Here is a 26,135-nt window from a genome sequence, read left to right on the forward strand (position 1 = left end):
ACTAATCACTGATGTAAGCAGTCGCTGAAAAATACTAATCCTCGAGAACGTTGAAGAGACTATGCTCAAAAGCTCAGTATAAGAAAAAAAAAAAGTTTAGGCAGTTTTTTTAGGAGCAACAATGGTAGCTCATGTGAAGGATCATCCCCGTTCAGTACAAATTACTAATAATAATGTTTGATTTTTGTACGACATTGGCACGGAAAGCGCCATGAAATCATCCCACGGCATCTTACAAGGAGACAATGCTACGCTCTAGAACCACGTCATAACTCCAGAGAAGCCTGCCCACCAAGAGTACTTACATAAGTCGATATGTATGGCCACAAGGAAACAAATGATGCATCCAGTGTGTGCATGCCAAAGTTGCGAGATTTGAAAGTAGAAGTGAAGCAAGTTGTGAGCCCAGCAGTCAGCTTAACTGTTGGTATCGAGTGCCTGTTAAAGGCTGTATGTACCATGTTCTAGTTTTTGGCTGTCAGCATGTTTAAAATACTACCATGTTACCTTCGACACCCATTATGTGTTTCTTTAGCATTTAATTTCAATTACTTTGCATTTCAGCTTTACGTGTTAATTCATGACGAACCACAGCTAGACCGACAACTGCCAAAAATTCTAAGTGGTTTAATAGTGCCGGTTTCAGCAATTCAACAACTGCTAAACCGATTTCTTAAGTCACTGGTGTAATCCAGGGGATGCCAGAACAGAACAGGATCACGAGGTATCCATTACCTAGGAATGAAGAGTTAAGATCCGAGTGGCAACAAACTGCGGTCTTCTGAACAGATGTTTTCTTCCAACGAAACTTTTAGGGGAAAGTGAAACTATTGCTACGAGGCAGTCGCAACAAGACAGACGAAGGTCAGTTGCACGTTTTGTGCAGGGATAATGCTGCAACTTGTCCTGGGTCCATGCATGGGAATGTACTGACAAGTGCGCAGTTAGGCCGCCAGGAACTGCACGGAACAAAGACCCACCATGTGAACCGCAACACTTGCATTCCAGGAAGAGCAGTAACGAGCCGGAGACAAACATAGCACATTTCTGTAAATCCATCAATTTATTGTTTAGACAACTATGAAAATTCTGTACAAAAATGTTCAGCAGTGGTACAAGATAGACATCACCGCCTAAAACTGCGCAGCTCTCTGGACATGTTTCGACAAGTGCCCAGGAGGGAGCCGAGATGACTAACGCAGACACACAGGTTCTGGTATACTCCATGCTGACTGTTTGGTCTCAATGCAGCACACTTAAATTAAACTTGCACATACAAAAAAAAAATCTGGCTTGCTCGTTTTTATTTTTTGCTGTTGCACCCGCAGTGACAAATGTGCAGCAATGACACTCTTCGCTCGCGATGCAACTCTAGCTGGCTGACAAGAACAGAGGACAAAAATGTGTTGCGTTATGCAATTACAACAAATTAACCCCAAGTCGAGAAGTTTAAAGTTTGCACCGACATTTTTGACGTAAACACCGCAAATTGGGGAAGAAACTGCAGATACCAATGTGCAGCACTCTTTAGGACACCACCACAAATCGAAAGCAGTTGTCTAGCATAGAGGAAAGAAGACCAAGCAAAGCTAAAAATGAAAATATCCTCCAGGTATACCATTTGTTCTAAACAAACGCTCAAACGTTTTGTAAGGAGGACTATTCATGTCGGGCTATCTGCAACACAAAAAACCTCAAATCCAAATGCCTAGTAAAAAAAAAGAAAAGAAAGTCACATGGTTAAAACCCAACAGTAGTACCGCAAGAGCGCAACACCATTAAAAAGAATGAGCTTCGGCCGAGGACTACACCAGTAAGGAAGACTTACAGAACCGCTACGACATCCACTTGGGCACACACAAGGTCCAGTAAAAGAATACTACTCTTTGGAAAAAAAATGTTCCCACAAGCTTAGTTTTCGTCTAGTTTTTTCTCTTCGGAAGTGTACAGTATTTACAGGTCCTTTTGTTTCTTCCCCCCGTCGAAAAAAAGTGGCTGTTAACTAAGGACAGACACCAGGCACGGCACAAAACAAAACCCAAAAGCAGTTTTCATCAAGGCAGGTGCGTGAAGTGCGCAGCCGACGGGCCGAAGTCCCACAAGTCCGCCGCTCCGGCCTTTTGGCGCGACAAACGCGACGGAAACCGAGGTACGCTATTTACATGGAGACAAGGGGGCGCGGCATGTGTGACCTCTAGAACACTAGGACACAAGCGGAGTAGTAGTAGTAGTACAAAGAATGCAAGTCGGACAGCCTCCCCCACGAGGGAAGAAACGCGAGTCGAACCGCGAATCTCTGGACGCGGTGGAACGCCCAAAGCACCGCCGGTTTGATCCAAAATAAACCCCACACGAAACTTTTCCCCATTTCTTCGGCTGTTAAACGTGCACGGAGAACACGCGTACGCACACACAGTCTCGCAACATGCTTGCTCGTGTATAGTATGTATATGTGTATAATATATAAAAATAAAAAAAAACAAGCCATACAAAAAGTTGTATGCCTTCGCACAAGGTGAAAGGGAGGGAACATTTAGGGAAAAAATAGACCTCCAACGAAGGCGAGGAGAAACCTCCCAAGACTATGCTCGGCAGTTTCCGAGCCCCAAAATGGCAGCACGGTGGTCGACATGGTTCAATTAAATAAAGGGGCTAGGATAAGAGGGTGGGGGACACGGGGTGTGGAGGATTACTTTGCACGTGGTGATGGCACGTGACTAAACCCAGACGCCGGCTCCTGGGAGTGAACGAGGTCTGCGGGCGTGCACGCACGTCGCGACCGCTTAAGTTTTCTTTTTTTTGTCCACACAGATCCCGGCAGGCACCTAAAGAGATATGAACACGCGCTCACCCACTTGGGTCGAAGACTCGAAGAAAAGTGTGTGGGGGGGTCCACGGTAAAACGCGGAGCACTCGAGCCTTCGGAAGTAGATTGCGCACGCTACTAGTAGTTACAAAGGAGACTACAGGTATCCTAAAACCGGAATGGGGGAGGGTTCTACAAAATGAAGCACGGTGAGTTGGGACAGTGTCCCGAAGCCGAGGTAGGAACGCAACTAAGGTCGAGACCTGAACTCTGAAGCAACGAAAGCCGATGGAATGTGCAAACAGAACTAAATGCTGGGACGCTACTGTTCTAGAAGGCGAGGAGAACCCCGTTAAATGCTGGGGAGGGCACACACCACCCCTCTGCCATCATCTCCGGAGTTTCGATAAAAGAGGGAGAAAACTGGGCGGGGACAAGCTCGCGGGAAGGGCGTCCGATTCGCACAATATACAGAACGGCGTCGCATTCCTAAAAAGCAGAAATGGGGAGTCTGCATTCTCTCGGCCTCTGCCACACACGAGACAGAAAGCCATTTCACGTTTGCCTCGCAGTATTTCTCTCGCATCTACGCGCCAGTCTGGTGCCTTTGGGTCCCCGTCACGGTGAAAAACGAAGGGGGAAAAGAAGAGAGCAAACACCAACCTTAAAAAGGACACTTTCAGACATGTACAGAGGAAAGGCAATGGCACTGAGTTTCACAAAGCCGAGCTCGCTGAATGCGGCAGCCTAACGCCTGCTGGGAGGTCACGGATGATTACAACTCCCTGTCCGACTGCCTTTGGTTCCCTCGACGTAACGGAAGTGCGTCTAGCATTAAAAAAAAAAGAAAATGAAGCCTCGTTGCTAAAAGAAGGGCCAGTGTAAGCTTGGCTTATCAGACGTGGCTAGGAAATGCAACGCGGAGAGAAAAACAAACTCTTAACTCAATACTACAACGAGAACCTAGCAAAACGTCAGGTTAGAGCAAGAGACACAGAGCCTCTTGAACGGTTGGCAATAAAACATTACATTAAAACAAATTACTTTTGTTGCGCAACAAGCGAATTTTCCAAACAAACCAATTTGTTTGGAAATCTGGAAACCAATTTGTACAAGAAAAAAAAAATTGCCGAACACTTTAGGGCTGGACGTCCTTCAGAACTGCCGCCCAGCGAGAGTGGTGCCGCCACCATCACCATCCCAAGGGGGCATGCGTTTCTTCACTCCCTCAAGGGCGTCCCGAGACACCAGACCGCACCCCAGGCTGTGGCGCCTTGCGACTCTCTGCTTGCGTGCGTGTGTCACGTGGGGGGAGGCAGGGGTCGGCTCAGGCGTAGAACTCCTTGTTGCTGCTGCGCATGTATGAGTTGACCGTCGGCGACCGCTTGGGCTCGTCCAGGGCGTAACTTCCCTCATCCTTCTTGCGCATCCGGTAGACGATGAACATGACAAGCAGGATGGCACACAGCAGGCCCACCACGGCACCACCAATCACCGCTGCACGCAGACAAGGAAGAGATGTGAGGAACCGCATTACGCGGACAGCAAAATGAGCATTCACGACAGTCGCAAGTGCCTTGGAGATTGGTGCCATGTTAATTTAAATCTGTTCATATAACAAGATGTGGAGATATGGTTGGAGGCATAGCGTAGCTCAAATAAAAATAATGATTATTAAAGAAAGAAAAAACTGCAAAAGAATGGAGGATTGTAAGAAGCACCAAACACGGCGCCACTCACAAATCTCGCAGTACTACCTCAGCACTATTAGTCAGCGCTGTAAAGAGCACTCACTAACTTGCACTGTGCTAGTCATACAACAGTGCATCAGCGCTAGGGGATACCATAACCTCCCAAAGTTCAAGTTCGAAAGGTTCAAAATTTTCTAACCTCAAGGTTTGAATTACGAGTTCGAAGATATTGAATTTTTTAACAGATGGTTTGAACATATTTTAACATTTTGAATTTATTCAAGATTAAGGTTAGAAAAATTTGAATATTTCATGTTTATTCGAGGTGCAGGTTCAGAAAGTTTGATTTTAAGATGCAAGTCTGAATTTCACGGATGAAAATCGAATTCCGCAATTTCCCATCAACTTTTCGTGAATTCATCTAAAAAGATAGCAAAATGTGCTACAAACTTCACTAAAAACGTTGCCCAGACATAAACTTGCACCAGCTAACTCGCGCCCTCACCTTGTGTTCGTTAACACTCCTTCCTTCTCAGTCCTATGGTATACCATAGCACTGAGAAGGAAGGAGTAATACAGGTAGTACCGTCAGTACAGGGAGTATTCACTAGATGCCATATTTGTAAGCGCTGTTTAGAGCGCATGCTCGGAACGAGCTCACATCAATAGGCTGCCAAGACCGGCACTTTTGATGGTGCAGAATGTACGTTGCAAAAGAACTGTGGAAGCTCGCCATCAGCACGCACTGAGCATTAGCACACACAGCTATGGCCACCAGTGAATACTTTCTATACTCACGGTACTACCTGTATTACTAAATTTGTCGTAACTTATGAAACCAGCGTTGAACGAGTTAAACGATTCATCGAAAACCGGCGGTCTGAAACGGTGAGGCGGTCGGGTGGACAAACTTCCGACTTATTCGCGAACTAATAGCAATCCGATCAAACGTCGCCTAAATGCAACCAAGCTGAATTAGGGCACCACCGGCGGATTACAGTTGATCAGGTCACGACCAGTCATTGTCAGGCTAACCATATTGCCGCTGCATGGAACTTTTGTTTGACGAATGGAGATATTGGCCGCTCTAAAATGCAGACAGTTACTAATGATAACTAAGTAAGCGCCGACTAAGCGTTCACTGTAGCCCATCGGCGTCTCCCTCTGCACGCTCCTTTCCTTTAAGCGAGGAAATCGAGGAACTCTTGTTCAAAAACTACTAATGCTACGAAGGAAGCTCCCAGCGAAGCGCCCCAGTTGAATTTCAAGCCTGCAGAGCAGGGATCTCTTGGCGTACAGGTTACCTCGGGCAACCTACGGAGTGATACACGGGAGAGGCTCTGCACGGAAGTCGAAAGGAAAAAGGTGCTGGGTACGAGGCCACCCTAAAGCTATTATTCGAAGCTTTACAAGCCTGTCGTTCATAGCACGATCAGCTAACGGCAAGACTGAGTGCAATGTCAACTCCACTTCGCACATTGACATCTTCATTATTTATATTCGTTGCCTCGAACCTATGGGGGTGAACTGTGTTCGAACCTTGTGTAACTTTTTTGGAAGTTACAAGTTCAAACTTCTGAACTTGTCAAGTCCGAAAGTTAGAAAATCGTTGAATTATTTACGTAACAAGTTCGACGTTTCAAAACTTTGCGATCCTTTCGAACCTCAGGTTTGCGAAAAGTTTGCGGCATCTCTAATTAGCGCTGTCCATGGTGCTGATTTAGTGCTATGCCGTACGTGGAAGCCGACCTTTAGTTTCAGAATGTTTTCAGCACAGGATACGTTACAGGCCCGACTCCTCGCAGTTTCCTGTAAAGCATTTCCGTGTTACACACTTTTGTAACAAAGGAACATAGAACAAAAACCAACTGAAAACGAGTGTTGCGCTGGAATTCGGTTGGAACTTGTCCCCGCCAACAGAACACATGACCCAAATAAATGTTCACACCTGTACAATCTGCGTTGGCCCCCAGTGGGAGATGCAAAAAGGCCACCATGAGGCTGCCCCTTTATACAAGAGGTGTGGAACGAGCGTGCTCGTTTTTATGGTGGAAGAAAGCACAAGGAGAGTGGGAAGAGATAAAGCAAGTGTTTCGAAGGAAATGTGGAGATGAAAGAGTAAGGGAGGAACTGGGGGCTGCAACCGCAGCGAGACGAACACCTGGATAGACATGGCTCCAAACTTTCGGCATCTCCTACAAGAGGTGAACACGGGGCACAAACTGGACACGAGTGCTGAGTCAGCATTCGGCTGGGATCCGTAGTCAATAGGATCTTTCCTGACCGCGCCGGTAAGGCATCTATTGCCAGTGATCGATGGGCACAGAGGTCTATTTCAGAACTCCCGCAGAGCTCCCACGCTTGTTGCACTGTCTTGTAGGTCGTCTGAAGACTATGGTCTTGGTTTCCGTGTTTCCTTCCCTTTTCGCATGGCAGCAATTTTTGAGCAGAGCGCAAGGTCCACGGCACGTTGCGGTCGACAACCGTGGCCAATTCAATGGGTCCGGTGCGCAGTCACAATCGTAGCAATTCTTGTGAATTCTTGGTAAACTTATTGATTTTCAAATAGCGGCAGTGGGTCTGATAATGAAGCCAGATTATCCTTTAGTTCTGGTGACCCATGCATCACCACATTAAGAAGATGCTTAGCGCGATGGCACATCAGTCCTGAGGGCCAACCAGACTTTTGGTAGCTCACTTTTTTTTGCACCAGAAGTCTAGTTTTGGCAAAGCTTTTTGTTGTGAAAAGTTGTCAACATTTTGTACAATACCTTTTTTTTTCTTAGCACCTTTTTTATTTCGATTTATAGCCGTAAACATAAGCAGCATAGACGAATGTTTAGGAAAAGAAATCTTGTTCGACAAATTTAATACTGCTTTAGAGTTAGTTCGCTTTGACGTCAGCATCATTCAAAAGCCCATTTATTTACCTTCATTTCTCTGTACGACATATTACTGTAAACCCAACAGTTCCCCAGAAAAGATAAAAAGTAACAAAAAGCCACACAAAACTGGCATTTTTTCCGTCACCAGGAAAAAGTTCAGGGGCATCCACACGGGACGCAATTTTGTGCTGCATTCGAGAAAAAAAATAAAGCTAGATTTTAAAAATATTTACGTCGGCGAGAGCACAGATCTCAGTGAGGTCGTCAACACGCATGCTGCCGGGCATGAAAGAGTATGGCTATCTTGTGACATGGAGTCTTCATACACGGGAGGGGGGGGGGGGGGGGGGGGGGCGGGACGCGCGTTTTCGTCATCATCTCCACTGTTTTTGGAAGGGAAAGATAACGGCAGGGTGAGGCTTCGACTGACAGCTAGCCAGCCAGCAAAGGGGGGTGATGGGTCAAGTGTTGGGGCCTGTGTCATGAGCTTCTCCCACGAATGCAAGCAGACAGACGGTCGCTCTACCCTCAAACAAGATCTGTTCCAAAACTGAACGCAAGCAGAGGAGACCTACACACCTCTGCAAGTCACATATGACACAGCATTCAGGCACTGAACATCGGCAGTTCCGGGGTATACTCTGTGTCATCAAGAATCCTGAAAAGACTTCATAACCCACAGCAGGAGTTCCAGGAACAGCTCAATAAAGATGTTGGCAAACCACTGCACATTGATGCCGGATTTGCCAAGAACATAGACGTGCCACGACAGCAATACCAACACCCGACTGGTCATCCGATACGACGCTGGGAGACCTTTCAGATCGATATCACAGGACAAACTGAAGGAGTATTGTGCGCCATCGTTCTCGATGGATACTATAGGTTGTCGGAAGCGAAGCCGACGCACACCACGACATCCACAAGTGTCACCGAACTTTTATGCTTTGTATCTGCGACCTTTGGTATACCGAAAATGCCTCCTGTGGCAATGTGCCGAATTCGGCACACCGGAAATAGTTTTTTCCAACAATGCGGAAAATTTCGTTCCAAATGGAGCAGTTTTAGAAAAAAGAAAAGGGCATCAAAAGTCGCACCATACCAGACGATGGTCTCGTGCTCCGCGGGGGAAACGCCCATCAGAGCAACGTATGGCAGACGACCACCCAGGCAGCACGAATTTTGGCCAAGCAATGGCCAATGCCTGGCGATGGTCTTTTGGCCAGTGGCCAGAGAGTGGCCATCCATTGGCCAATGCTTGGCCGATGGCTGGCCAACTCTGTGCTGCTTGGACAGCCACATCTTGCGAGGTTACGTTTAACACGAACGAGGACCAAGTAGTTCCAACAGACTATTCGAAAGGACAATCCGTGCACAGGAAGAATCCAAGCGGATGCCTTGCCTGGGTTCCAGCAGTAAATTTGAAGCCGACGGGAGTTTGATCGGTCTAGACAAGGACGAACAATGAACAACACGAGCGGAGAAGCCAAGAAACGGAAGAAGAAACATTTGCCTTCATAATGTACCCAAATGCCGAGACTGCCGATAAACCGCAGGTTTTAAAACAAGTCCCCTTTTTCGGAAATCGCCGGTTTGAGGCATCGGGCAGAAAACGCGCTTGCACACTGAGAGCTCTGGCACGAGTCAATTGACTATTTGCAGACTGTAGCGTGCCATGTATCAAACGGTGCCAAAAACTCTGGTTCGAGGGGGCAGAAAAGTTGCAAAACGAGGCTCGATGGAAGCTTACAAAATCTACGTACCTGCAATAAAATGCCTGCAGGTCCAGCAGTGCTCTTTCAGCTGCCATGGCGAGCTGGCCAACTTTTTTCTCTTCATGGCAGCTATTCAAGCATCTAGTTTCACGAGACATACTTACTGGCATTATGAGAAACAAGGAGACTCACGACGCTAATTCTGTTTCAGCAGCAGTGTAGTACAATGTAGGCCTAAGAACAGCCGCACACCTATTTCCTTTAAACCTGGATGGGGGCACTGGAATCTTTTTGCGCATGAGCAGAAGCTGCCATGGCAAAGGTCAATAGACCTCTCGGAAAATCGAAGCGATCCTAGCTTCGTAGAGCTGAACAAAGCATCATACCAGAACCTCTGGAACCACAAGTTCAAAAAGGTATTCAAACCACAGAGGGAGGACAGAGCCACCATGGACAAAATCAAGCAAGCAGCACATTTGAAAGACTAGCATTTGGCTGAAACCGATGTGCGTCGCTAGCTAGCAAAGGGAAAGGTGAAGGTGGTGCAAGCACTGCACATGCGCTACGGGACTGACGCATTCTACCAACGTCACGAGCGGTGGCGGAAAACCCACGTTTACACCTGTAAATACGTGCAAGCCTTTCAAACAAGGCATGTATCGCTGCCAAAATACGCCGAAATCAGCAGATTCGCAGGAAGCCAACCTCTGGGGTCCACGCAATCCGGGCATGCAGTGCATACCGTTTGCGATCCGATGGATAATCCGGTGAAACATGGCATCGGAAACAGATGAACCACGGCACGATTCGTGGATGCCCAGCTCGCATGTGGAGTTACTTTTGGCTGCGACGCAGGTGTCGTCTATCACCATGGTAAACATTAGCGATGGACTGAATCTGCCGATGTTAAGATAAGTGCGGCAAAGATTCAGCGAAAATTCGGTGAACGTTCGCGCACGCATGAGAATGCAACGGGTACATAAATTGCGAAAGGGATGCCATGGAGTCATGCCGTTTCCATTGTACAGCTAGTATAGTACCGATAGTACTACCAGCAGTTACAGCAACGTGCGGGGTAGGAGACATGGTAACTGTTTGTCAGCCTTTGCAAGTGTGGTTTTTTTCAATATTCTCTGCCTCAAGAACAGAAGGGTAATCATGTCGTATTACACCTGAGGCAGCGGTGGAAGAAATCGGAACAACTTTCAGTAGAAGGAACAGACACAGAGAACGTCTCAAACTCAGCTAACTGGTTTATTTCTCAAACAGCCTTTAAGTACCCACGGAGCTTTTTCCCAACCACACTCTACAGATAAACTCCTTTGTTGCAGACATTTCGAACCGGATGGAACACGCGCAAAAGATACAAAACAACCCACACATCAGACGAGGACTTAACAATGGGACACTGCGGATCATCGCAGTGACCTTGAGAGAGATAAGTCCCGAATTATCCTAACAGTCGCGTCAAAGCACACACACAAAAAAAAAAAAAAAAAACACAGGTGTTTTTGTTTTTTTTTGTGGTTGGGAAAAAGTTCCGTGGGTACTTAAAGGCTGTTTGAGAAATAAACTAGTTAGCCGAGTTTGAGACGTTTTCTGTGTCTGTTCCTTCTACTGAAAGTTCTTGGGATTTCTTCCACCGCAGTCTCAAGTGTAATACGACATGATTAGCTACCACCAGCTCGCCTGCACTCTCACCGTCTTTTCACTAACAGAAGGGTGACCAGGAATTAAAGCAGTCCACTGCACAAGTGACAAATGATGCGGCACAATCTGGATAACACGATTTTCATTTGATCTTTCCAGTGATGCACAAGGCAGTTGCAACATTGTCTGTTAAGCACTTTAAATTAAAGCACTCCTCACCATCATAAACCCTGTCTTCCGGTCAGAAGTAGTTTGTGTTCAAAAATGTTTGTTCACAAGTAGTTTGTGCCAAAATAAAATATTGCTTTTTAATTAGCGTTATGTTGCGTTTTTCATTTATCCGCATAAAACTAAACTCAAAACTATCGTGCTCAACGTTGCATATACAACAATCGTAACTCGTCCCATCCTCTCAAATATATGCATGTGTCCCAACATCAGGAACCGGCATTTCAAGTTAAAAACGAGACATTGCGAATATGGGACCAACACTTCATGCAAAGCTGAAGCGAGTCAAATCGAAAAACATGTATATTTACAATGCAACGGCCGTTGCATTCATTTTTGTGCACAAAACGGTAACTCGCAGAAAAAGTAAGAACACTGCGTTAATGCCTTTATTTCAACAATGCGAATACTTGCAGGCTCATGCTGACGAGGTCTCAAAACCAAAACTCTCGTACAGTGAGTGTGCCTGCTACCCTTTTAATTGTCGTACAGCTTCTGTAAAAAGTCACTGTAAAATTGCCAGTAAGCACACAAAAATTACCCTGATGGAATTATCTTGTGGAATATTGCCTTAATTAATGACAACTCTGTCAATATGCATTAAAAAATACAACCTAACTTTAGAGGCTTTTTAGCGTTGTGTTGTTTACCCGCAGTCTCGGGGTTTTTTCAACCATGTAAAGACCTTTTTCGCCCTCAAAAACCACAATTTTAACTTTTAGGCCTGGCACAATGTATTTTTGCCAAATCTTTTGAAAAGTTGGGCGAAAATTCGACGCTGAATTTTTGATTTGGCAAAAGGTTGGCTCATTACTAGCAAACATGGAAGTCCTAGGAGAGAAGACCCATCCGCTAGTGCTACGTCGTTTAAAGGCCGACGTACAACCTCTGTTTTCTGCAGGGAAGATAATCCTCTTAGCACTACCCTCTCCTAAGCTGCGAGGGGAAGCCAAGTTGGGGCAAGGTAAAAAGTGGAGTGAGTGGAAAGGAGGAGGGGGCAAAAGTGGGAAGTGCAAAGTGTACGTCGGCCTTTTAGCGACTGCTTCGGAATGGCCGGAACACTTGGGAGTCCACGCTTGTGCACCTTGTCGACACCAATCCTTCGAGTGTTTGCAGGCTCGAAAATTGCATGCTGTAAAGGACCATTTTCACACACTTAACATTTCATGAATTTGGCGCGTGAATGTGCTACTCCGCAATATTTCGTGCCTACAAAATATTTCGAAGTGGGGTGGTATGCCAGATTTGTTACCATATTAGAACATTCTCGGGATCTATTTTTCACAACATTATTCAGGACGTGAAATTCGTGAAAACTAGGTTTTTGTAAAGATTAAGTTGTTTACAATACGTCCCACTTTGCTCAGGCTATTAATGTTGCATACCGTCTTTAGAGTTGTGTCCAAAGGATAGGAATATTTACGTTCCAATCATCGGAAAAGCCGAATCGATTAGAGCTAACATTCTTGAAGGCTTTCTCCTTCCGTCATCCAGAAAAAGTACCTCGCTGTTACAGCGTACAATAACTGCCAAAGAATGTGTCAAAATTAGTTCTCGCGGTAAAATCGGGTAGCGTTCAAGTCGACGTCATCCCACAACAGTGCAATGCTTACTTAGTCCATTCAGCCCCAAGAGCCTCACCTTGAGTTTAAAACAAAATAAACCTTGGACCCAGAAAAGAAAAAGCTGACCGTTCATTTACTGGAGAGAGACAAAGTGCCTGCCCATGCCACCATGTCTGCTGTCCTCTCACAGAAAGGCTGGAGAACAGCCACTTCCGGTGGAAAGGTCTTGTCTCCCCGGTGGATTCTCCGCACAGATCGTGTGCTCCGTTGCAGATTTAGACTATTGATCCAAAGCGATCGGTGGAATTTGCCTCAAGATTTCTAGGGAGTAACGCTATCTAGTTGATGCCGAAAACCCAAGACAGTTGAACGATAGAAGCTAGATTAAAACAGGAAACTGGAACAAACTGGAACAAATGTGCACTGATCCAGAAGACCCGAGTAAAGAAAGAATTTGCAGAATTAACTTGCTTACAAAGTTGCTGTTTGCCACCTAAAGCAAGCACTTTGGGGTCATAGGAGCAACTAATTCTTACAGAAAAGCTGACACTTTTCAAGAAAATGATAAAAGCGGACTTCTATCGCCTTTTCTCTCATGAATTCAGTGATCGCACTTAACTTGGGCAGAAGTGAATTTAAACCGCATTTCTTTTCGAAAAATATGTGCAGCAATTGCAGCAGAGCATGCGGCAAGTCCCTCAGTCGCCCACTTCTCAAAAGCGTCATAATATCATTGTTGGCATCCACGAGCAAGGTTAGTGCCAAGCAATTGTCACCCGACCCTGCTGGTGAAGTCACTTGCTAATAATTGGTCTCTCCTCTCGAGTTCTCATGCGCTCGGCACGGTGCAACGGGTGGGGCTACCTCAACATTTTAACTTGCGAACACGACACTACACCCATACAATCACAACAACAAAAAATAAAAACCAAACTTGGACGGTGCAGAAGAAACAAGCAAACAAGATAAATGCAGCATTTATCCCGTTTGAGTGTTTCTTCCCATTTGCCAGAGTTTTTGTGCACCGCTTCTATGTTATGATCAACGAATACCAACTAGCCCAACTTGACGCTACTTCAGACATAGTTTTTCACATGAAAACTGTTTATTCAAATTCAAGGTGCTTTTTAGGCTCTACTTTAGGACCTCTAACACCCCCTCAAAAATATTTGCTTTCGTGCAAAATGACTGACAGAATGTCGGGACGCCACCACGGTAGTAAATTTGAGAGCAGCTAAGGTCATCAACGGGCCTTTGTTTCTCATGCTGTCGTACATGAGCGATTGTGGCAGAGTTTCAGACGCTGTCTGTGAAATGGTTTCCCATTCTTATTCAGTTTTGTTCACTTCTCGACAGACATGTACAAATTACTCAAAAAAGGTAGTTAAGTTAAGTTACTGAGTATCGACGCCAAAAGTAGTTGAAGTAGAGTAGAAATTACGTATTTGAAATAGTAATTGAGTAAACTACTAATTACTGTGAAAAAGTAGCGAATTACTTTGAAGTTACTTTTTATGTTTTTGTGGCAGCAAAGTGAACAGAAATTTTGATCAGTGAAAAACACTGCGAGCCGGGAATAAATGCAGTCATTTCATGACTTCCAAGATAGTTTATTCGCTCGCCGAAGCAATTGTCTTTCAAAGTTGTTACCAAGGAGTTTTCCTCTTTTCCTTCTAATAACGTCCTCGGTCAAGCTAAAAAGACGCTCCACCGTGGCGCTGGATGCAAAGACAGCGTTCAATTTCAGAAGCAGGCTGTGCAGGGTCGGGTAAGCGAGTGTCGGCATCTTTGGTGTCCATGACGAAACATGCGAGACTTGCCTCGGCCTAGAGAGTCTTTTATTACAAACTCTCCTCTTTTTTTTTTTTTTTTTTGGAAAGTTGAGATTGTTATGACTGGCCCCTCTTTATTCTCACGACGTTCGGAGATTTCGCCGAGCGAGTGCACCTGACCATCAAGGGATCAAGTCTCGCGCCACGACGATGAGATCATCCGGACGACTGCGCGTCTCGTTGCAATGTCATAGCTACTCCACTTAAAAAAAAATGCCGTTGACGTTGGGTCCAACAAAAGGATCTCCCAAGGGTGACTCGAAATCCTCGCCGGCAACTACGGTATCCTGACGCGTCTCACAAGTAAAACGTTTTCAACAAAGAGGAGGTCTCCCTGGCGTGGAAGGTCGGAAGGACGCGAAGGATTACGTGAACAAGCATCGGCGCTCGTACAGTTGCAGCTGAAAGTGGGAACGTGCTCCCATGAACGGATTATCCGTGCCTGCGTTTATGCGCGGGGGAGTCCGCTTTGCAAGGGAGTATGCGCTGACGACGAGGCGACCATGAGAACAGGCGCCCAGCTGCGAGGTCATTCCAGTGGCGCCTACCGTGGAACCTACCACTTGAGTCAGAACTCACTAAAGGCACACCATAAAAACAACAACCCTCAGAGTGTCCCCGTCTTTCACGTTTGCAGCTGGAAACTCGGCGCTTGCGTGCGTTACCGGATTAGGTCAACACCCGACCAAGGCTTGTCAAGCATCTCTGCCTGCGTTCGTGCGCGCCGGTGTTCTGCTTTGGGCTGCTCGTTGTCGCCACCTTCGCCCAAGGACGCCTGTGGTGCAGTTTCTAGGGCTGCCAAGTGTAAGTGCGTGGGAACAAAATGTGAGGGGGCCTCTTGTTTGTGAATACCACTTAATCCGCCAGCATCTTATTTATTTCTGCACTCACTTTTGTGATGAAAAAAAAAAATAGGATTAAATTTCGAAAGTAGTAATTTGACTAGAAGTTACCTGAAAAACGTAGTTAAATTAAACTACTAATTACCCAAATAGAGTTGTAATTGAAAGTTACCAAGTTACTCGGAAAAGTAGTTAAACTACAGTAGTTTGAGTAGAGTATTTGAACTACGTCCAAGTCTGCTTCTCGATGCTTAAATGTTAATGGCTTAATAAAAACTGCACTGCACATCTCCTAGAAGTACCAATATACTTTGAAGCGTCGAGTGTGTGACGATGTAGGCTCATGGCAGCCATTAGCGCCACATAGCAGAAGAAACTGAAACACGCCATTTTGTTCGAACGGAATGTGCTTTGTCACAGGTGTCAAAAGAAAGGATCAAGGGACTTAAGTGTAGTGGAGTGCCATGATCGACTCGAGCAAGGTTTCATAAATACTTATGCTTACAGATATCCTGCAGCTACAGAAATAATATTGCCGGATCCAAATCAAACAATTAGTCATTTAATTTGCACGTGACATGCGCAACAACATGTGCAGAGCAGACACACCATAATTCCCCGATAAAATTTGGTTCACGAGACCAATAAAAACCATGCAAGTTAGAATATGCTCACATATAATCCCAAACAGTGCCACCCTCAAAGTGTACGAGTGCTGCTTATCGATTGACATTCCCTTAGAACGATCCCCATTTGTACTTCATCATTTAACACGCAGCAGGTGTGTAACCGCCTCCACAAACGGAGGCACCTCACTTCAAGTTTTTCTGCATTTCATTACCAGGGAGCCTCGGTAGACTTCGTTTAGGTTTATACGAAGAGCAAGTTCTGCTTTGTGCACAAGGGTTTCCATGATGTCGGAAGGCTAAGCTCTTATTGGCCAATTGAAAAAAAAAAATCGTGGGAAGACCTAGAAGCATCTAGCATCGAGGTCTACTCATGATCATTCCAATCAAAACTCAGCGTAGCTCTGACATCACCGCAGCCCCTGTACAAGAAACATGACTTGCAATCTGCATATTCCTCATCCACAAAATGCAGCGAGCATATCAAGAGGCCTCCTGCACCAAAGTTTCACGATACAAACTGTACCGTGTTACGGAAATTTAGTCACCGCCTTGATAGTGCAAAGCAACATTGAGAGATGGTGCTAGTTGTGATTGAACAAACGACGGAGGGGCGTGCAATGCTTTCATGACACCGGTGGTGCTGTCGGATGATCGTTTTGTTATCGCCCAGAGTGTAAAAACATGGCGGGAGACCGTGCAGTCATGCAGGGAATAACAGTGCTCTCTCATTAATGCTGCATGCCCACAGGCGAGGACCCAATCCAAAATCGCAGTTGCAGTGATGGAAGTGGTATTAGACGTTTGGTAGCAGGTGAATTATTGGTTTAAAGCAGCCACTGACACTTCTGAAGCAGACCGCAACATCTGTTAACATTTCGCATGAAAAAAAAAATGATTGCATTGTTAAATAAGTTTGCATCTTTGAAAAAAATTTATGGTTATTGTTCCTTGTAGTGAAGCATACTATTTACCTCTTGTAATAATAGGAAGGATGCAAAAGGAACATGCAGCCTTCTTTATAGAAATAAGGCTCAGGTCGGAGAGCTAGCTAGGTTTCATTCAGAATGGACATTTCAAAGGGATACTTCAAAATTTAAAATATACCCGTCGTGTTCACAAATAGGCTGAATATGATCCGCAATATCCGTAAATCAGAAACGCACGTTTGTATATCGAGCCTCATGGCTACTCTTCGTTACAAACTGCTTACTCTGGCAAGCGCTCGGAGACCAGCCACCGGTGAGCACGGGAGATTCGGCACAATCGTGACGTAGAATGTCTCGGGACGAGCAAAGCTGCGGCGAGGGCAACGTCAACAGAATGTCCTAGCTGCTCCAGCTAGGCCGAAGCATGCCAGCGATCGGGCCACTGCCACTAACCACAAAGCTGCTTTTGTATGAATTATGAGCGGCAGGTGAATCGTCTTGTAGAGGGACAATAGCAATGTCTGGGACACAAAATAGTCCCAGTGAGAGGGGAGTTCCTCTTTTTCTCGTGGTGGCCGGAGTGATGGCAGGATGATGTCAGGTTCAGGGCACGCGTGTAGTTCGCGGCAAGACCGACATAGTCATTACCTGCCAAGGTTCCTAGACCGGCATTACAAGCGAGGCTTTAGTGACACCCACCAGGTGCTCTTCACTAATAGTTTAATTTTTAAATTCCTTTTCCTGTCTTTGCAACAAGCGATTGGTGTGTACGATACAATACTGCTCCCATAGACCAAGAAATAAGCGCCGAAATTTCGCTGTAGTATCCCTTGAACGAAATTGTTGAAAAATGAATCTTAGTGCAACAACTAGGAGCTATACGCCACCTATGGTGCGGTAAACGAAGCAAGAAAAAGATAAGACTACACGTGCGACAGTCGCGGTTCCTCCTCTGCTAAAAGAATATGGCGTTGGGTGTGATCGTTGACGTGGTCCGCTTCGTGGAAGCTCATCGTTTCGCACAGAGTGCTATTCTTGACCGATTTCTCGTGGCGTCGAGCGGATAACCCAGCACATCCTAGAAGAAAAGATCCATCTACCCGTGCGGTGATGTTGTGGCAGCACCTTCAAGACAGCAGAAATGCTTGTGCCATCATCTTTGCTTCGACTACAGTGGTGCTTTCTTAGCATTTGTCTCTTCGAACATCGCCCGGACTTCTTATTTTGCGCATTTCATGCATGTGATCAAGTTCAAGATATTACTGGTGCATACTGTATTTAAAGGAGTGTATGAAGGGTGCGAATTTTAGCATTCCTTGAACAATCGCAACGTCTATGTGATCATGCAATCACATTTCTACGTTGCTAGGATAAAACCTACCGGCACACCCCCAGCTTGCTGCTAATGCTCCCATTCTCCTACTGCTGAGAGAACTTCCGGTAACAAAGCACGTTACGACCGTCAAAATTACGTCTCAACTGGTTTTTGCGGCGAGTTGAAGAGCAAGAAAAATTCAGTATTTCAATAATTTTTCGTGTAGAAGTTAATAAACCGAAACGAAAACGGATGCCTGTTCGGCACACATTGTTGATTTAATGTAAAAATTTGCCCAAAGTAAAAAGGTAATTTCATGGTCCCTTTAAGCAATTTTTCCAGCTGGCACAAGGTCGAATTGGGTGGGGTTGTGACACCACATTCTATAGCCTCGCATGACACCATTTAGGCCCTTGAGGTGGCTAAGAATAATTTCGTGCTGCTTTGCTTCAGTGTTGTCGAGGTTCAATTTTTTTTCTCTCCCCCACCGGGTTTTAAGAGTTTCCGTGTCTGGCAAGATGTCTGCATTTATGGGGCATGTGCAGAAGAACATGGGGCATTGTTTCCAAACCTCCTGTGAACATACAAGACTCAAATAATTAGAAGACATCCCTATACCAATAACAAAAAACAAAATTTAAATAAAAACATGATAAGGGGCGTTTTCGGAGGAAAGGAGCAGCATCGCGGACTGTTTGGTGCAGGCTGTGTCTTGGGTGAACACGAGATAAAGCCGTAGATAGAAATTTCGAGAAAACTGGGTTCTCTTATTTTCCTCTCCCGATTTCAAAAAATACAGTTCAAAGGTTACTTTTCAAGGGTTTATTGGCACATACCAAAAACAAGCAATCCTACTCGTTACATATGCAGGCACCTCGATACGCATACGCTGTACCTTTAAGCACATCTTAGTCTCGCCTACCAACGTGCTACGTTACGATCTGGGCAAGCAAATGCTGTACACTACTGCAAGTCACCCACCAGGATCGGGGCCAATGAAGGAAGGGGGAACGATGGCCAAGTATGTCGACGCACTGTAGCTCCGAGCATGTGGAGCAAAAGGTTGCGCTGCGGAACCCGGGATCCCATGCTCCAATCCCTACCCCCTTCCCACTTTAGCCTGGAGGAACGTTGTCCCGGAGTCCGGTCATGTATCACAATTCTGCCCCGCTCGTCATAAACTCCAGGCTACTGGCCACATAGCACTATCCAAGTTTCTCATCTACAGCTGGATGGATGGATCATGATGGCTGTACCATTTACAACTAAGGAGGCCCTAGTTGGGGTGGGCGCAACTGCTAGGTCTGGGATCACGGGACATGGACGCCATTCAATTGCTAAATTTTGCTGGGAGGATCTGCAGGGCAAAGGGTAATTTTATTTCCCAACTCTGGTCATAAGAGCCCGTTAATGTGCTTGAATAATTTACTCAAAATATAAATGATTACTTTTCCATAGCCACCAGCGAAGAATGGCAAATTTTGCCATCTTGGATGTTGCTGCTTGTCTGGCAACCTTGCTTTCTCCTCTTGACGTTTGCGATTCTTGAAGCGAGAAGAAAGCAAGAAAGGCTACACCAAGGCGTTCGTTGCTTGCAATTGGAAATGAGGAGGAAAGACTCATGGGGCAACAGAGCGGGCGTCTGCTCTTGTGCAGGCAACATTGGTGCATATCCTTCCCAATGCTCTCCCTCAGGGGCCGCCATTATTGAGTTGCGCCCACGCTAAGTATAGCTTCCCTATTTACAACGGGCAGCAGCTTGCGCCACCTAGCCCAGAAATGAAAACCAAAAGCATGATTCCTCCCTTCGCCCTTCTGAGCCAATTAGCTTCTCTGCAATTTCGTAACCATCACCAGGCAGTGTGGGATATCACCAGGATGACCTTAGGCGGTCGGGCAATAAAACTAAAAACATCCCTCCCCGCCTCTTCTTTCTGGCGAGGGAGTTGCCAAATATTTTTCTGGTCAAACCTATTTGGCATTATCCCAGCACCAGGCCCACAGAGAGGCGGGGTTGAGACTTTGGTTTCGGAGCCACGCAGGAGGTCTTGTTTTCCCCCGTCCCGCCTGTCCCCAGATGCGTTAGCTGTACAGCATTCAATTCTCCCTAGGTAATCTCCACCAGTCTTCCAGCCTTCTTTGTTATTAAAATGCTCTTATCCATTCGTGGTTGAGACACCAAGTCTCCAATGTTGCCAACCCAAGTTTCTGTCGACGTGCGACAAAATCTGTTTTTAGCAACAAAGCAAAGCCTGCGGGGAGCACCACTCACCTGCCAAAATGCCAGGCTGAGCAAAAAAGGAGGACGGCCGGTCGTCCTGCTTGCGTTGAAGGATCGCCACGTCATTGCCTAATGCATTGCCCTCATCCTCTGTCTCCGCGGGAGCCAGGCCGACGTCGCCGGGACCCCGTGTCGACGTTGAGGGAACGACTATTTCGGGGATCTCGTTGCCTTCAGGCTGTGGAAAGAATCGGGAGAAAAGAAGTCAACACGGAAACCTCTCTCTCCTCAGCCGCAAGGTGCTAGATGCAGATAGGCTGGCGTTCAAAGCTAGTTTTGCACCCACTGGCAGCCACTTTTACCACTGCTCAAGACTGTGAATCCTGATGCACATTAGAATCTTTAAAACGCAAGAGGTAATCGGCTAGATTAACTTTCAGCTAAAAGTGACAATAATTGGTTACTTCGGGCTTGCCAGCTCGAAGTAATCGGCACCAATCACTGCAGGCTGAAAAGCATTCGCCGAGAGCAATTGAATTACCAGGTGCCAAAAGCAATCGAATATGCCTGCAGGGAAGCTTTACATTCATATTCGGGTAGACTGAATATTGCAGACTGCCACGTTTTGCAGATCATTGCTTTATAAATGCAAAACTTGTACTAGACCCTTCAGTTCCCAAGTTTAGGTTAAGCAGGACTATTTCCTGTTCATCTTAGCTATCACATAAACTATTCGTGTTTGTAACAGAAATTGTATAACAGAATTTTTAGCCTTGGATGCACGCCCAAGGTAACATTCCTTACGATAAACTTTACCACTTCCACTTAGTTGAACTACGCACGTGGTTAATTAAAGAAGAAAACTATACAAGTACAAAACTTTAGTAGTCATAGATTTCAGATATTCCTCTCAGTTGTGATGCACTCTGCACAGGTACAAGCTGGACATCAGGAAGTGAAGAAATTTGAGGTAAATGCCAGCCTTACACCTTCCAAAAACAGTTAAAATACAGGTACCCCTAATCCACCCAAGAATAGGAGCTCCCCAGGGAAGATGCTGCTGCACCGATAGTCCACTGCCATAGAAGCAGCCATATATGGCTGCTTCTATGGGTCCGGCGCACACTTTTAAGTGTTGCAAATCTTTCAAATAGCAGCAGTGGAACTGATAACGAAGTCCAATAATGTTTCAATTCTGATGACCTGTGCTTCACCACACTGACCGAGTGCTTAGCCTAATATGGCAGGTCACCCTTTTTTAAAGTTTCAAGATAGCAAAACGTTGAGCCAAAGAGGCATGGGCCCTGGACCTTTGCATCAGCTCAACCCGGTCAAATAAAGGCCAACAATTTTAGTGCCAGTCCAGCATGACTCTGGTCATTTGACTTTCAGAGCTTTCAATTGTCGACAACTCCTTCGTTACTACCACTGCATCTCACCAAGCGATGCACATCACTCATTCTTTAGCTCATCAAGCCAAATGCAGTGCTGTGCAGAACTTTTTCTGCTAAACCAAGTTAATCTCAACTCGCAATGCTTCAGGTAAGATATAAAACCACTTTCAATGCACTGCTAATACCCACCATAGACGGTTCAATTGCATGAACGGGCTTGGAGCCCTTAGATGGCTTCGTGTCCGTGACCACAGTGACTCTTGGCGTGACGAACACTGAAAAAAGAAAAGAAACAAAAATGTTTAAGAACAATTGCTTGCACTAAGCCAGGCAGATCCATCTCCCGGAGTCTTACGAAAAGGGGCACCCTACGAAGAACAGCCCCATTTTTAAAGCACTTAACTAGCGCATCTGTCAGAAACAATACGTGCCCAACATCAGGCAGTCTTCTTGGAGACAAAAATGCATTAGGGCTGACGGTTCATAGTTACGACACAATTCCAGAAAAAGTTTTTGAGTAAGGTCGCCTACATTTACACTGCTCTACAGTTACGCACTTGGCAAACGATAACTGTCGCTCAGCGGGAAACCAGAGAGCCGACACAAATTGGTGACTAAGGTAGAGTTGCTCAACTGAAATGATGTGCGTCGACAAGGAGCCAACGGAGTGCACTGAGTAAACGAAGTGCAGGGAGTCATCGAGCAGACGAGAGCGTACCAAAAAAACCCGGTATAACCTTTTGCAATCTGGATTCTGGAACTGGAAATCGATCTGGATTCTATCTGGATTTCAGGTTTCCAGAAACAATTTTATATTTCTTCTAAGCATGAATACTTACATTGGCTACCAAAATTAATGACAAGAAGTTGTGTGTATTGTGTACTATAAATTCCAGACGGTCGTCCGCACGAGATGACAGTTTTGGCTGAAAAAAGTTTTGGTAGTGACTATTTCGAAGTCCATTGTCAAACATTTGTGTATGCAATGTCACTTCCGTAAAGCATTAAATATTTTTTTTATATATTTTGATGGGGGACAAGTGTAAGTGCACACACTAGGTACCATTGAGCTAGGAATATTACCTGCACCTCCACTACCGTGCAAGCAAGAATCAACAGTTGCCAAGTCAAATTTTTAGACCTGGTTTGTGAAATCGCTTCGTTTAGAATTTCTTTTTGTTAGTGAATTACGAGTCTGGGGTGTCTACTAAACCATCGGGACGCTAAATGAAAAGTTACAAATGGAAATATTGCCTCCTCAATATTTTTATACCGGTGCAAAAGAACAACAAAGTTTCAAATGCCAAAAAGTGTAACTTTGGAGTTCAGTTCAGCACAGGTTGTTAGATCCCAAATGTCGCACAATGAGCTTGAATTTTTATAATCCGATTTGCAGAGTGACTGAGAACCTCTCAAGTTTGTTGTAAGTAATGTGAATCAATTCATCCGTACGGTGACGTTCAGCACACTATTACCAAGCAAAGGATACACTGCCCGATTTTGATAAACTTTCCTGGATTCTTTAATGCTTAAAACATCAGGTCTTAAAAACTGCAGTTGATTCCACGACACTGAAAAATGTCTTGAAAAATCTGCGATGCTGACATCGAACAAGGTGACAATTTAACTGCTACTTTTGATCCTATTCCAGTCCGAAACTAAGCCCAAACTTTGGTCTGTTTGGTGGCAGGTTTGGCAGAAGACGTCAAAATAGTGCAGTAAATGTTTTGAAGGGGAACGTCAGCAATGTTTGAAAAATATCCTAATGTCTGCAGGAGTGGCACCACGGATGTCGGATAACAATCAAACTATTTTGACAGTGGATGGCCAAATAGTCACTGCCGAAAGTTTTCTTAGACTGCACTTGCTGTATAAATCATACAAACTAGGTATGTGTAAACTTTATCCATATCATACACCCGTTAAAATTACGAGTCATCAGTTCCCTGAAAAATATCACTTAAATTTGCATTCCTTTTATAGGTAGTTCATACTGTTTATAATCGGCATAGTAGTAAAACAAACAAAAATGAGTCAATGCTCTTCCTTTGAGGCATTGCAACTGTGGTTCTTGAAAGAATGTAAGACCACTTATTTACCTGTACTGATGACCTTACAACTGCAAGCAGTGGGTGTTTGTGCCTTCAATAGAAGGTCGATTCAATCCGTCGGCTCGGGCAAAGCTACCTTGCTCAACACCCACGGTAACATCGTGGGCAAATGCAATGCACAGACAGTCAGCTTTTCTTGCTGACTAATGCTATGCGTGGAAAAAATCTCCACCACCACACTGGGTGAGAAGCACACAGAGGACAAGTGCATTTTAAAAAAGCCATTCCTCGTGTAGTCCGCACTTCTAAAACATGTATTGTCCTCAAACTACAGTTGGGAATATACAATGCGAGGAACCAGATCAAAGGCCTCACCATACTGCCATCAAATAAAAATAAACAAATAAAAGAACTGCAAAGTTAAGAGTTAACGACGCATTTTTGCATTCATGCAGGTCCAATGAGCAGTTTCCCAACTTGACTAGAGTTGAAGAATCTTTTACCGTATCATACAAGACATTTAAAGATGCCACGACACTATTTTGTGGTAGATTTCTGAATTGTGAGTCCACTCAAATGCCAGCCAACAGACCCTTTCCAAAATCTCATCGAGCAACATTGGCAGCCACCATTTCTTGGGAACGAAGCGTGCAATTGGACCCAAGTCCTTTAACGCTGGCACGATGCTCGCGATGCTAGTTTTTTATACGAGCCAGGCGGAATTCACACCTAACGCTGCCGCAGCTCTCTTGTCCAATACAGGCTCGGAGAATGCACCCAAGCAATGGCGAACTCTGGTAATACACTGGGACAAATTTTCCTGGCAATGTAGTCAAAGGCACACATGCCCCCTCTCTTTTGGAGTGCCCATTAAAGGTGTGCGCATGCTCTCCTCGGAAATGCCAAGAAAAGTTGCCACCTAGTGTAGATGGCACGCACTTTTGGAAAAAGGTCTATCGTTTTTTTCAGGCCATGGCGTGGCAGAGCTCACCTGGACCCACCGTCCCAGACCCCACTTCCTCATCCGTCAAGTGATCGTCACCAGATCCTTCGGCCGCGTCCTCGTCATCGCCAATGCCCGAGGAGTGATCCGTGTCACTGAAGTCCGCACTCCCCTCCGTGCCTTGGTCGTTCTGTCGATGGCAGAGGAGAAAGGAAAGTTGGCTCTCAAGCATTAAGATATATTGACCATTAGAATCGGGTTTGAAAATCTGCGAGATTTTTTAGCGTTCATCTTGAAACTGGCACTGTACGCAGGGGCTTCCCGAAGTTGGAAATATCAAGTTATTTCTTGAAGATTCCAAACGAGTGACCGAACACGCCTTTGCTTCATCTCAAAGATGACGACGAAAAGCTTTGTGTTAAAAAAGCTTGCAGTTTAAACAAAAGAAACCTAATTGCAACTATCACATTTATTTAAAAGCTAAGAGATAACAAAGTTTCCTGCTGTGCCCTGAAGACTGGGAGATAATCTACCCTCTAAAGAGAGGAAAGTAAACAAGAGCTCTAATTTGGAGTAGCAAGCAAGCGTTCTTTCAGTGCATATCAAGCTGTAATACGGTTTATGCCGTAAATTGTGAAGACCATAAAAATTGCATTAATGCTTTGCTGCTTACATTTCAATGTTACTTTTAATCCGTAATTCAAAAAAAAAAAGCTTTTATTTAAGTTGCAGATTCGAAATGTGTACCCACAATTTTTTTTTTTTTTGCTTTTCCGTTTTTATGTACTGCTAATTGTTCCAGCTGGGCTAAAGACTAGCCGTTAGCATAATTATTAGGTAGGATGTATTATTAAGCAAAAGAATACTTAGAAAGTTTGTAAGAAGGAACACTCACTCTACAAAGTATACTAAAAAGATAAAAAGCTTGGCTTCGTGTGGTCCAAGTGATGATATTTTCATCATGCTCTTGAAATATATCATGCTCTTGAAATATATCAGTTTGAATAAACTCTGTAGTTCTGACCAATACACTGCTGACCTTAAATTCAGCTACCCATACAATGCACAAAAACAAAGAACTCCGAAAACAGCAGGGCTACACAATGTAGACTATGCAGCATGACGCAGTTAACATTAACAAGCAACTGCCGATTTCTCCCCTTCCTCTTAGTAGTGTGTTTGAAAGGGTGAATTCTGGTCAACAACCAAGCTGTAAAATTTGGTTATTTTAATCTTTTGTGAATACAACAGAAGTGCAGATTGCATTGTTACTAGAGGCGTGTGAATAGTGGTCCGAATAAAATAGTGCTGCATCATTTATAGCTTCAACAGTCTTAGAAAAACCGGTTGCCATGGCTTTCTTTTGCACTGTAGGTTATGAATAGGGTGTGCATTTTCCGGTTTTAACCGAAAAACACCGATAAACATCCGTCGGTGATGAA

General features: G+C 45.1%; 1 protein-coding gene across 1 annotated transcript in view; it reads right to left on the reverse strand.

The window, feature by feature from the left end:
• Positions 1-1,039: 1,039 nt before the first annotated feature.
• Positions 1,040-26,135, reverse strand: part of LOC115330595 (syndecan) — a 93,770-nt gene continuing 68,674 nt past the window's right edge. Inside the window, exons 3-6 of the mRNA XM_029992473.3 lie at positions 24,742-24,883; positions 21,889-21,974; positions 20,357-20,543; positions 1,040-4,303 (exon numbers count right to left, since the gene is read on the reverse strand). Of these exons, the coding sequence (XP_029848333.1) occupies positions 4,134-4,303; positions 20,357-20,543; positions 21,889-21,974; positions 24,742-24,883 (585 nt within the window). The 3' untranslated portion in view covers positions 1,040-4,133. The remainder of the gene's footprint in view (positions 4,304-20,356; positions 20,544-21,888; positions 21,975-24,741; positions 24,884-26,135) is intronic.

This window comes from Ixodes scapularis, unplaced genomic scaffold, assembly GCF_016920785.2.
Source record: "Ixodes scapularis isolate PalLabHiFi unplaced genomic scaffold, ASM1692078v2 PGA_scaffold7__128_contigs__length_106722199, whole genome shotgun sequence".
Taxonomy (NCBI): Eukaryota; Metazoa; Arthropoda; class Arachnida; order Ixodida; family Ixodidae; genus Ixodes; species Ixodes scapularis.